Source organism: Emys orbicularis, chromosome 23, assembly GCF_028017835.1.
Source record: "Emys orbicularis isolate rEmyOrb1 chromosome 23, rEmyOrb1.hap1, whole genome shotgun sequence".
Classification (NCBI taxonomy): Eukaryota; Metazoa; Chordata; order Testudines; family Emydidae; genus Emys; species Emys orbicularis.
This window is the reverse complement of record NC_088705.1, coordinates 13445352-13458442: the sequence shown is the minus strand read 5'-3', so window position 1 is coordinate 13458442 and position 13091 is coordinate 13445352. Positions and strand designations below refer to the sequence as shown.

The window sequence follows — 13091 nt, the reverse complement described above, 5'->3', positions numbered from 1 at the left end:
CCCGTGTCGAACATCACAGAAGCCTCTTTCTCATGCACGGCCGCCCAGAAATGAACCGAAATTCACTTCTGGCCAAAGCAGATGCAGTCCCATTGACTCTGGCATGTGTAAGACAGCGGTGAGTCTGGCCTGCAGGCTCTCGGATGCTTGGAGGAGAAAATGCTCATATGAACCAGTCTCGTTAAGAGCATTTCAAGAAGCCACAATAGGGCAGTAGCTCAAAAATAATACACCTATCCAGATATATCAAAGGAGGGAAAGGTTGCCCCCTCTGGGCTTCTATTATCTGTGAGACAATGCTGGGAACCATATTAATCCTGTCTTTTGCACAGGGAAGATGGGAGCAAGCAGCATCTTGAAGTTATAGTAACAGATGTTATTAGCATATGGTTGAAACTAGGGCATAGAACAAATTATTTTACAACTAAATCAGCCTAGAAATGCATACGCCAGCGGGTGTGAAATTATCAGTCTCCCTCTAACATGAGCACAATGTACTTTTCACCCTGCAAGCCCCACGTCTATTCAGAACAACAGAAAGCTGTCCGTGATATACTCCATGCTCGGCATAAGTTAAACGCCTGGATCCAAATCCACCCAGGGTTTCTCAGAATTCCAGTCTGCATCCAGATCTCCGTTTTGTGACTGGCTCCCAGTCAGATTGGGGCCGACCGAAACCATCGTTCACAACTTGGAGCAGGGGGGCTGAGAGCCGGATCTGAATTTTGCAGCTCAGACCCCACCCACCCGCTTTTTCCAGTGGAGTTATGTCTTGAGGGAGTTTGGCGTATTATAGACAGGGCTCTACACACACGCGTGAGGTCGCTCTGACGAGATCGCTGCCCCCGGGGATAGAGAGAGGGCCAGGGACCCTTTCAGTGTGCGAGGACCTGCAGTATTGTTTGCACAGACTGAAAGGGGTGCAGGTATCCACAGGCAGACACGTGCTTTCCAGTGCCAGGTTAAAAAATGAGTCAAGAGACCAGGTGGATCCTGCAGTGGGGCTGATCTATTCGCATGGGCAGTCACTGGTGCCGGACACCAGAGCCCTGTACAATCTGTGCAGTCCCGGTGGATGAAGATGGCATGACAGCGATTGTAGCCCATGGGGAAGAGCCTCGTTAGGGGAAATCTGACTCCCAATCTGGCAGCATGAAAGAAGATGAGAGGCAGCACTGTCCGGGAACTAGGGCACTCAGAAGACCTGGATTCTCTTCCTGGCTCTGCCATTGATCTGCTGTGGGACCTTGGACACCTCCCAGCTCTGTTTTCCCTCCCACTCTTCATTTGGCCTATTTAGATTGTAAGCGCCTCACAGCGGGGCATGTCTCTCACTGCGCGTGTACAGCGCCTAGCGCAGTGGGGCCCGGATCTCGAGTGTGGCCTCTTGGGGCTACTGTAACGAATGACGATAAGCTGCGTTCGGTGGAGGAGCCCTGCACAGGCAGATGAGAGTGGGGTCGTGATTCACAGTCAATGGGAGATTCACGGACGGCGCAAGGGTGGATTAGCCAGGCGGCTGGCTAATCACGGTCGTGCAGCTCAGATTTGTGAACCATTTTTAGCACCACGTTATTGTTGAAACAGAAACCCAATTCACTTTGTTCTCGAGCACTTTAGCACGCAACTCGGTGCATACCAATGACTCCTCTGAGTGGGGAGGGCAGGACGGACAGGTGCCGAACCGACCCTTCCATTCTATACAGGATATTATACCACCCCCGTCACCGTAGCCTCTGGGCACTTTCTTGCCTAATCCTTACCCCTGTTGCTGCAGTTGTGCGCATCCATGAAGGACAGGCCCAGCCTCTCGTCCTCCTGCAGGGTGCTCTGGTCTGTGAAGCTCCGGTCGATGGCGCTCATCATGTGGGTCTTCTCATGGCGGTAGTTAATAGTAGCTTTGGTCATGTTGACGGGTTTCCTATAGGAGGGTTACAAAGGGGGAAAGCAAACACATGTAATGCTCAGCCACACTGTTATTTCCAGGCACAGGCTCTGATTTAAAAACCACGAGCCTGATTTTCACCTGGGTCACCTGTCTCAGGGGCTGCGGGGCTAACCGCAGCCGTGCTGGCCTTCCTGCCTGGGTTCTGAAACCTGGGGAGTCCAGGCTTCAGCCCAAGCAGAAATAGCTACACTGCCATTTTTGGCCCAGTCGCCCGAGCCCTGCAAGCCTGAGGCAACTGACCCAGGCTCTGAGACTCAGTGCCAAAGGTTTTCCTTCGCCGTGTAGACATACTCGGCAAGTGCTGGGCACCGGCCCTGTGAAAACCAGGCCCCATTCCAGCGTCCCAGGTTGGGTGCCCAGAATCTCCAGGCACCTGTGACTCTCTGGGCCTATTTGCTTAGCCGGTTCGCAAACAAACGAAAGGGAATCGGACAATGGTGTCCAGCCTCGGATCCAGCCATGCACCGAAACCCCTGAAAGCCCAAAGGCCCAGATCCCCAAAGGCATGTGGGCTCCTAAATTCCATGATGGACGGTAAGGAGCCTAAGTCCCTTGGAGGATCCAGGACTGAGCACTCAGCAGCGCCCATTAAAAGGTGACATTTTCCCAAGCACGTAAGTGACTTAGGAGCCTAAGTGCAAAATGTAACCCTGGGGAGTCTCCTGGCCACTCTGCCCTTCTGAAGTTCAGCCCACTGATTCGGGTGCCTACATCAGAACACCTGAGCCTCACTTTAGGGCCCCATCCTTTAAATCTTGACCTCAGTGCCTATTTTGGTGGCCTTCATGTCAGGGGCCCAGCTGACGCCACCCCAGGGCTGATTTTCACAGATGCTCAAGCGTGTGTCGCCGCCCCCCGGACTCCAGCTTAGCGCACCTGCAAATCAGGCCCTGCGTGCGACACGTTGGGTTCCCAAAAAGTGAGGCTCCTAAAAGGAGTGGGCGCGTTTGAAATCTTGGGCCTGAATTGCTGGTGAAACCCACAGTAGTTTCGGCTCCTCCCCTCCCGCTGTGGCAGCCCGCCGAGAGGCTGTGGGGGTGTCGACTCGTTGCGCTGACCAATATTGTCACACGTGCACCCTGTCCGTCTGTCAGCTCTTGTCTGATACTTGCAAGCTCTTTGGGGCAGGCTTTTTGTTCGGTGTTTGTACAGCGCCTAGCACAATGGGATCCTGGTCCATGACTAGGGCTCCCAGGCTCTACGGAAATACAGATCATAAAAACGAAGGAAGCCCTGGAGTTAGAAAAGGAAAAGGGCCTCGGAACTCACACAGCCATTGTTAGCTAGCCCCGTTCCTCTCACACAGGCACCTGTAACTCGCGAGCTGCGTTTTGCTCCCCGCAGTCCAAGCGGAAGGAAGACACCACCCTAAGAGACAGGCTGGTGTCCCACTCATCCCCCTTCTCCCGACTCCCCAGCGCTCCCTGGATTGCAGCTCTCAGAACTCCTTCGCTGGGCCCCAGACCAGGTAGAGGAGAAGCTCTCTGCCGTGACACGATAGGCTGGCAAACGGTGCTGCTTCCAAGCTGCCTGCCCTGGGTCCCACGGTGTGTTAACCACCTCCCATCCTCACCCACAGCACAGAGGGGTAGAACATCATTCACGGCAGTGGGGTCAGACCCACTGAACCGGCTCTTGCAGGGGACACCCTGAGACCCCCAAGGAGCCAGGCTCAGCCACCCCCCAGTACAATCAGAGGCCTATTTTCTGTACGAGGTGACCACATTTGCCAGGTGTCCGGCGATGCACAGAAGACAGTCGGCACAGGGCAACACAAGCCACCGCCCCGGACTGTGGCAATCTCTGAGCAACATGGAGGCATCGCAAGAATCCTCCCAATGCAGCTCATTCCCCACAGAACACGCCTCCCTTCCCAGACAGTCACTCTCCCATCCTTGCTCCTGTGGGTGACTCCCTTCCCCTGCACCCGGCAAGGCTCCAGGACAGCTTGTGCCGGGGCCCAGCTCACACCCCCCCCCCCCCCCACAGGCAATTACTGCCCTTAGCCCCTTCCCTGGAGCACAAGTTGCTGCTGGGGAAAGCTGCCCCCTCCCCACTTCCAACTGCCCGGGGAGGGTGGAAGGAAGCAGAACATCTGCATTGTGCGAAGGCTTCCCCCCGCCCTCGTCTGATAAGTTCCTGCCCATAATTCTCAAGGCCTTGGCTTGCCTGTAGTGATATTCGTTATTGGGAAAGCGTGGCCAGCTGAACAGGCATGCAATGGGCAGGGAGGCCTTCTGAATGACTCCGGGCACTCACAGCTGGTGTTGTGCTAAGCAACCCTCACTATTACTGTAGTTAGCCAGCAAGAGGAGTTATTTTCCATCCCTCTCATTCTGGGGTACACGTTCCATACTCAAGGCACCAAAAGCTGGGGCAATCCAGCCTGCAGACTTCTGCTGTGGCCCTTCTAGCTTGATACAGAATAAACATTGGGGGGCAGGGGGGGGCCTTCAGAGCCTTGGGAGGCTAACAAGAGGAGAGGTTGAACTACAGCTGGTTGAAAAATGGTGTCAACATTGGGAGAAAGTGCTTCGATTGTTTCTGGTTTGCAGGGTTCGAAACGGAGCATGAGCTCAGGTTTGCCACGTTTTGTAAGAAATATTTTTTTGGAAAAAAAAAATCAAAAAATTTTCCTTTCCCCTCCCCCTTTCCCCCCTGAGTGATGTAAGTGTTGGAAGGTTCCCACCCCCCGTTTTCATTTTTCTTTTGCTGCTGTCACTTTTCCCACATTAAGGCAGTCGGGGAAAGTTACAGCGCGGAAAAGGAAAAAGGCAAATAGATCAAATGAAATACTGAGCTTTACTGCTGAGAGCAGTTCCATTGATTCCCACCCAGAGGTAAGTTAAGGAGCTGTACAAGGCTTCGCAAGATCAACGCCCGAGGCGCCATTGAGTCCATACATTCACTGGTGAAAAGTGGGGGACGGGGGATGGGGAACCTGACAATTCAAAATGTTGAGTTTTGCTGAAAAAACAGAACTTTAAAAAATATATATACATACAGCTTTTCGCTAACATTTGTTGTTTTAAAACGCCAAATTTTGGTTTAAAAAAAGCAACATTTTCTGGACCAGCTCTAGTCTGCACCAAACATTTGGGGGGCTGAGGGCGGGGGGCGGGAGTTGGAATCCAGTCCCAGAGCTAGATCTAGACCTTGTACGTGGCAAAACTCCAGATCGGAACCTCCGCAAGCCTTAGATGGTCCAAAATCCAGATCTGTGTTTAAAGGTTGCTGTCTGAGCTCCCCTCCAAGTCTAGCAAACCTGGGGCTGAGCCTGACAGGCCATTGGTGGGGAGGGGACTTGTTGGCTGATGGAACTGGATTTCAGGCTACTTTAGCCTCTGAATCCAGTCTGCACTGATCCCCCGCAACAGCAGCTGTAGAAGGACAATAATGCCAGCTGCAACTTCCCCCTGCCAGTGAGCTCTGCCAACAAGAAACTTCCTCCCAGGAAGGAGAGGCACACAAGGAACGCTTGTGATACAGCATCTCGCTGAAGTATGGACTGGGCTCCCAATGAAACTGAAATTACAGGAGAACCAGCTTTTCAGTGACACCATCAGAGGCTTTTGCACTAGAAGGCTTACTCTGTGACAAGACTCCCCCCTGCAGTAGTTACAATGTAACACATCCATCTCCTCCCACCCCCAGCAGTAATTACCATGTAATATGATCACCACGCCCTCCACCCATGCAGCAATTACAAGGTAACACAATCCCCCCTTGCAGGAGTTACAATGTAACATGCCTTTGAGTTGCTGTTACAATGGGTATGTCTACACTACAGGATTAATCCGAATTTATATAATTCGAATTTAGGAAACCGATTTTATAAATTCGAATGTATTCGGCCACACTAGGCACCATTAATTCGGTGGTGTGCGTCCAAGCTACCGTAGTAGCATCGATTTCCAGAGCGTTGCATTGTGGGTAGCCAATAACATCTAATTGACAATAACATCGAATTGCGGCCACACTAACCTTAATTCGGATTAACAATACCGATTTTGACGCTACTCCTCTCGTCGAGGAGGAGTACAGAAATCGAATTAAAGGGCTCTTTAATTCGAATTAAATGGCTTCGTTGTGTGGACGGGTCAAGCGTTAATTCGAATTAAAGCAGCTAAATCCGAATTAAAGTTGTAGTGTAGACCAGGCCAATGTGTCAGATAAAGCCAAGGCCAAAACAAAAAACATAAGGGGGCCCCATTTATCTCAGGTGAAACTGCACTGGATTTGGAGATAAATTAGGCCCTCCGGGCCAGATTTTCACAAGAGCTCAGCAGCAGGTTTTCACGTGCTCAGCCCCCACAATGGAGACCAGCCTTTCCAAAAAGCCCAGGTCTCATTTAGGCAGAGCCAGATCTCCACAAGTGCTCAATGCCCCACAGCTCCCACTGGGATGCGTACGGGCTGATTTTCATGGGCTCAGCACCCATAGGGGGGAGCCCAGCACCTAAAGGGTTACCAATGTTAGAAGGGATCGTAAACCTTGGGCTTGAGGGTTTAAGCCAATCGCTGACATCAGAGACATTAAAAGCAAGCTGCATCCACACCCTGCCGTGCCGTGCGGCTATAGTGTCGGTGAAAGGCTCTGGCAGAGGGAAGGCGGCGAGGGAAAGCTTCGGCAGTGGGGAAGTGGCAGAGACTTTCACCGCTGCCTCCCCCTGCCAGAGCCTTTCCCCGCAGTCTTTTCTTGCAGCAGGGGAAGGCTCCGGCCGCAGGACACTACACCGCTAAAAACAGACCAGAAGGCACAACTTGGGTGAGCAGAGAACCATGTAAGGTATGTTTTCCAGCCAACAGCCTTCAGGCATTCCCACTCACCTAAGCCTCCCCATCTAGACTCCCACACTAGGGCAGCTGTGCGGGTGTGTACACTGCACGCAGCCAAAAGAAGCGTGCGGTGTAGACATACCCTCAGAGAGGATAATGCAACAGCTGGACCTGGGGTTGACGGTTCCTGTGTTCCCATAATGCTGAGCTCTTTTGGAAATGGGTCCCTGTATGTTTTCCGTGCCATCTGGAAGCCTGTGAATACTTCGGAAGCATTTTTTAACAAGCCAAAGAGGCACTTAAAATTTACTTGACCGAGAAAGAAACTTGCCGGAGCAGAGAGCGGCAGAGCGAGCGAGAGAGAATGACAATTACTTACGGGTAATAGGAATAGGAATAGTAGTTCCTCCTGGCAAGCGTGCAAACAAAGAGAACAGCAGAAATTGCATAAGCAGCTTTTCTCCAGAGTAATGAAGGGGGAGGTTTATTTGGCATCGCAGATGACAACAAGCCAAAGATTGCTCCATTCACCATGCAGTGGATGGGTGCTGAAGCAGGGAAGGCAAGAGAGAGGGGAGGGGGAACGACAGAAAGAAAGCGAGTTGCTGGAAATGAAAGGCAACACATCTGCATGCTCACAGCTGGCCTGAGGATACGCAAGAATCACCTTACAATAAATCATTCTATTCAGGACAATAATGTGAAGCACACACACACACACCTCACCCCCCTTCATCCCCCACCCTGCCCAATGAGACCAGGCATGTTCAAAGGGTCACAGGCATGCTCTTCTTATCTTTTTCTCCTGGGAACTGGCTTGTAACAGGGCAGCGAGAACAGGTTCTTTTGGAAATGCACTCGCCCCCAGGGGAGCCGTTTCTCACCAGTTCCCCTCTCAAAAAGGACCTGTCAAATTGCACTGGCTTTTTCCTTCTTTGGTGGATGATTCTCCATCTCCCCCAACACACCCGTGTCTCCACACCTGTTGTGTTCTAGGAGTGGGGTGCAGGACAGACACAGAGCTCTGCTATAAAGAGCAGTGCGTGCACACACACTCCTGTTGTTGCAGGAGTGGTGACAGTACATGCGCAAACACACACATTATAAGCCTGCTTATATAACCTTTTAAAACTATTTCTCTCTAACCATGATGCCAGGTCTCCCTCTTTCAGCTCCATTAGGAGTGCAGCAACAGGCCTGACTCTCTTCCTGGCTGGTAGAAAACCTCCCCCCCCCCCCCCCCGGGGGAGATGGAAGAAAACAGCTGAGAAGTTGTGTGCACCTTTAGTCATAAGAATTATTAATGGAGAGTCCTGCTCACTTCCCACTGGAGCACAGGGAAATCTCTGCTATTTTTAATGATGATTAAAGTGCATCACAAATGGCCTTTCCTTCCACACTCAATCACCAAAATATTTACTACAGACAACAAATGATCTCGGTATTTTTGACCAAGCCATGCTGTTAGAAAAGGCAGCCCAGGGCAGAGTGACAATGACCAAATGGTTACGGTGTAACTACAAAACTGATTACCCCACATGTGCCAGGGCACCGCCATGCCAATCATTAACATAAACAACAATGGGAGTCAATTCAATAAAAATCAAAGCAGTGGTTATCTGCAACGCTGATCACTGGCGAGTGCTGATGGGAGGGGACTGAGATAAAATGCTAGAGAAATCCTAGGGGTGGAAAGAAGCCCAGTGCAGAGAACCCTGCCAACCCCAATGACCCCGAATAGCAATGACAGCTTGTGCTCTAAAATCCTCTGGAGATCACCTATGCTGCAGAGTTCAGCCTAACCCCAGACCTGGCTAGAGCTGCTCGGGAACCAGATTTTCTGTTCCATGGGAAAATGTGCAACGTTGAAACATAATTCCTTCTGAATCAAAAGGAAAAGCCAGAATTGCAAAATTTCCTGCAAAATGGACTCTTTGGAGGGGAGGGGGGAAATGGGAAGAATCAGAACAGAATTTTTCAAAAAACACAGGGCAGCCAGGGAACGAGGGAGCCGGCCCCTGAGCAGCTGGGGAACCAGGTAGCTCACCTGCACCACACAAGTAGCCAGAGAGCCAACAAGCCAGCCTGCCAGGGAGCTGGCCAGCCTGCTGAAAAATCTGACTGATTCAACACGTTCCTGTGGAATCAGCATTTCCCTGAGGCAAACCGTTCTGCAGAAATTTTTTGGACCAGCTCTAGCATCCAAACAGCTTTGAATTTCAAGCAGTCAGACCGAGATTTGAAGTCTGTGGCTCAGATCCATCTTTAACTCAGCAGGGTTGATTTCTAGGTGTAGAAGCAAATCAGTTTTCCAGTTCCCCCTGCTAAAAACCTACAGACCCCACAGCAATGGAACAATACTCTGCCCTGCTCTACTTTCGCGGGTACTTGCTTGGGAAGGAGATGGCTGGCAAGGGTCAGAGGCAGAGTTTAAAATTCTGCTCAGAGCCTCAAGAACCCGTTCCCAAGGGCCAGACTCTGATCTCCATTACGCTGATGAAATCCAGAGTAATCCCAATGAAGTCAATGAGGTTACTCCAGATTTACACTGGTGTCGTTGAGCTCTGACCCTTAGCCGCTAATAAGAACAAATGTGGGTCTAGATCCTCAGCTGGTGCAAATCAGCATTGCTCCTTTTAAGTCAATGGAGCTCTGTGGATTTACATCAGCTAAGGTTTTGGCCCATGGTCTTTTCCTCCTGGCTCTTAACATACTTGCCTTAAATTGCTGTTTCAGAATCCTGGGAGGGGAAGGAGTTTAATTGGTCCCCTTTCTTCTCCGGCATGACAGGTCTGCTTTTTAATGATCCCTCCAGATAGCTGTGCCTCCGGCCTCTTTCAGTAAAAGGGAGCCATTCAGAGTACGGCACTCCAGCAAACAATTGGGGGAGCAGTAGCTGCTCTCTGAATGCGCCCAGCGGTAGGTGTCCTGGAAAGCCCCTGCCTCTCCCCCTGGGAGGGAACCTCACCCCACTTAGCTTCCAGAGGAAATGCACTCAGCAAATGCCACAGTCAAATCCATGCAGCTGGTGGCTATTTCCAAGGCTTATCTCTCTGGCTGAGGTGCACCTCTCGACCAGATAGGGAAGCATCTATCTCTTCAGAATCCTGGGCCGGGAGGCAGGTGATGCTGATTTGCTGGACCAAACAGTCAGCAAGCAGCAGCATCCTGCAGGGAGACGATGCAATGCTTGTATCTCCCGGCCTTCCCCGTTTCCACCAGACCTTAGCTACAGCCCTCATCCTGAGTTTACAATGTGTGTGGACGCAAGGGGTGGTAGAGGCATTGCACGCTTGGCATGGCCTAACCAATAGCAGGCTGCAACCATTTTTATTTCCCTAGTGCAGGCTTTTTGGCAGGAAGTTCAGTGCGATGATGCGCTGTGAGACACAGGAAATACAACCTGAGAACAGCAAAAGACTGACAGAGTTGCCAGGTAAGTTTTATTGATTCCAGAATGCTTCAGGTCCAGCCCGCTGGGGGCAGACTCTCCTCTGCAGAAGAGCCTCAGAAAAAATTCCTGCTGGAGCTGCAGTGCTGGTAAAATCTCACCAAGGTGAGACATTCTGCCTACTGAGATGCCTTCAACTCAACAGAGAGCCATTGGCCTTGTCGGCGTGTGTGGTTTGATCCAAGCCATGAAGGCTGGGCCTGCTTCTTAGCAACTTACTTACTTCATTTACTCCCTGGCTCATAGACCATGGAGATCATTGGTTGCTTGCACAATTTGCCCCCACCTCTTTCTGGCCAGGGCATATTGTTCCCACTGATGGTCATTCATAATAATAGCTCTTAGTTCTTGCTCAGTATTATCCCTCCATCTTCTCCTTGGTTGGGCATGAGGTCGGATACCATAAGGACGTCCTTCCAAGAGATCCTTGGCTGGTCTGTCTCCTGTCAGTGTAGCCCCATGCCCTGCCCACTGGAGTCGTCGGGGTTTCACTTCGATTTGCTATCCTTGATTCTCCATAGACCTCACGTAGCTCCCTAGGAGATCTTCTTCTCCATAGGTCACTCTCCCTTGCTGGCCCCCAAATGCATCTCAACACTTGATTTTCGAAGCGTTTCGCTGTCTTTCTTCCATCTTAAGTGCCCTGGTTGGACATCTGCCTAAATCAACAGGCCTTATAATGATCAGGGGCATCAGAAGCTTGGGCTCTCCCAGGAGCTCAAGAGACTCTGTAGAGAAAAGTATCAGGGATTCCCACTCTGTAACCTTTGACAACCTCACTAGGACACATTGGCACCCTCCATGCAGCACGATCAGGGTGAAGGTAACAAGTGCAACATCAGTCGTCGCCCAACGTGTTTGTTCCAGGATCTGTCTTCCTTACCAGAGCTAGATCCCAATGAATTGGTTCAGGTCCAAAGGCAGGCCTTGGTGACATGCTGCAGTAGTGGGGATGGTGAGAGAAGGGATCCTGCAGCTGCAGCACTGGACAGACCATGCGACCGACGGTACAGGACGGCTATAGTGCCAAGTCGGGAGGGGGCATCCCCAGCCTCATGAGTGGAGTTAGAAGCTGCTTTGAGACAGTGTAGCCTAGTGGCTAAAGCCCTGGACTGGGACTCAGGAGACATAGTTTCTAGTCTTAGCTCTGCCACAGACCTGGTGGGTGCCCTTGGGCAAGTCCCTTCATTGCTCTGTGCCTTGGTTTCCCCAGCCATGGCTAATGCTACTTGCCTCGTTTGTAAAGCATTGGAGCCCTGCAGATGAAGAGTGCTCTGTAAGAGCTAGGGATTGGCATGACCTTTTGTGACAAGCTGATTGTCTAGTTGAGAGATGAGCTCAACAAAATCTTTGGGGGGCTGTTTTTGGTTGGTGGTTTTCAGTAAGTTTTGGCATTAATAATAACTCCCCCTCTCAAAAAACATCTACATGTAAAACTCATCAGATGCCTTGAAAGCCTCCTGCACAGAAATTCACAAGCTGCAATTCCTGTGTCTCACACCACATCCCTGGACAGAGCTCCTGCTGAAAATTGCCACGGAAGGGGCAGACCTCATGGAGAGACACCTGAAATCCCAGCCAAGCTGCTGACTTCCTGCTTGATAGGAATCGCCAGACTGATCAGACCAGGTAGTCCAGCGTCCCACCTCAGACAGTGGCCAGGACCAGCTGTTTCAGAAGAAGGGGCAAGAAGTCTCCTTCTTAGTGGGCAATTATGGAATAGCCTGCTCAGTGGAGAAGTTTCTTCCTGACCCCTGATAGTCAAGGTTGGTTTATGCCTTGAAGCAGGTCGGCTATAGCCCCTCCAGACATTTGTATGCTGTATTTTTCATTATGTCTGATTGTTAATTATTCTTTTCACATGGAATGGACTTAACTCCTTATTTACTCTGGTGTAACCGAGATCAGAATGTGGCCCGATGGGAGGATACCATCCTTTTACCAATGCATTACTATTTTCCCACAGTCACCCCACCCCCACCCCAAATTCCTGCCTTGGACAAGAAGTATGTGGCTCGTAGGGCTGAACAATCTGATGCAGGGAGATGCTGGGAGCTTTCCCGCTAGGCCTAGGCCCTAAGAGGTTACTGGACATGGCTGGGATGAGGGTACAAGCTAACAGGGAACAAAGCACCAGTGCCCTCCTCGCTTCCCTCTTGTTCGTGAATACGTCTCTGATGTTCTCTCCTGGCTCTCAGCTGCCCATGCGGCTGAGGAAACAAACCCTGCTGTCGAAGGGTGGACGCAATGCCCAAGCAGAGCTCACGGGATAAAACCACCCCTTTTGTTTATTTCTTTTTCTTCCTTCTGCTTATCTGCTCTTAAACAGAGACAGAAGCAGGAGATGAATCCGCAGCCTGGCATGCTAGGAGAAAAAACCAACTCTGAGTCGAGGGAAGGGCGGGGGGAGGACAACCAACGTCAGGCAAGAAGAGGTCCAATTTCTCTTGGAGAGATATCAGTGAAAGCACAGAGCTCTGGCTGGATAAAGCAGCAGGGAGAAAAAATATCCATGAGAAAGGCTGTGAGGACCCTTTGAATACCAAGCAGGGTGTAGTGGAGCCAGGCCACAGAGAGGATGCATTGCCTTTGTGCCTACAGCCTGCATCTTCCTCTGGGGCTTCCGGCTGGAACGTGAAAAGGGGGAGGCAGAAAGTGGGGAAGGCCAGGCCAAGGAAAGCCAGATTCCGTGGCGGCAGGGCGGCTTGCTGTTGCTCCGGCACCTTTGGTCCCGTGGGCAATAGAGAGTGAACGTGGCTTTCCAAGTGGTCTGGCTGATCGTGGCCCACTGCACCACCAGGACTTGTGTTAGCATCTCCAGCGCTGCTCCCCGGGGGCTTGATCCTGCCAGGGGCTGAGCCACTGGAGCCAACCATGCTCCCCACTCTCCAGGATCGGGCCTATAGCTTTTCA

The 13091-nt window shown here is 51.3% G+C and overlaps 1 protein-coding gene across 3 annotated transcripts in view; it reads right to left on the bottom strand.

Moving 5' to 3' along the window:
* Positions 1-13091, bottom strand: part of PTPRU (protein tyrosine phosphatase receptor type U) — a 266338-nt gene that overhangs the window by 50681 nt on the left and 202566 nt on the right. For 2 of the 3 annotated variants that reach the window (XM_065421875.1, XM_065421873.1), the window contains exon 15: positions 1764-1921. In XM_065421875.1, the coding sequence (XP_065277947.1) occupies positions 1764-1921 (158 nt within the window). Of the gene's footprint in view, positions 1-1763; positions 1922-7106; positions 7137-13091 lie in introns of all 3 variants that reach the window. The other variant, XM_065421874.1, reaches the window with a different exon arrangement.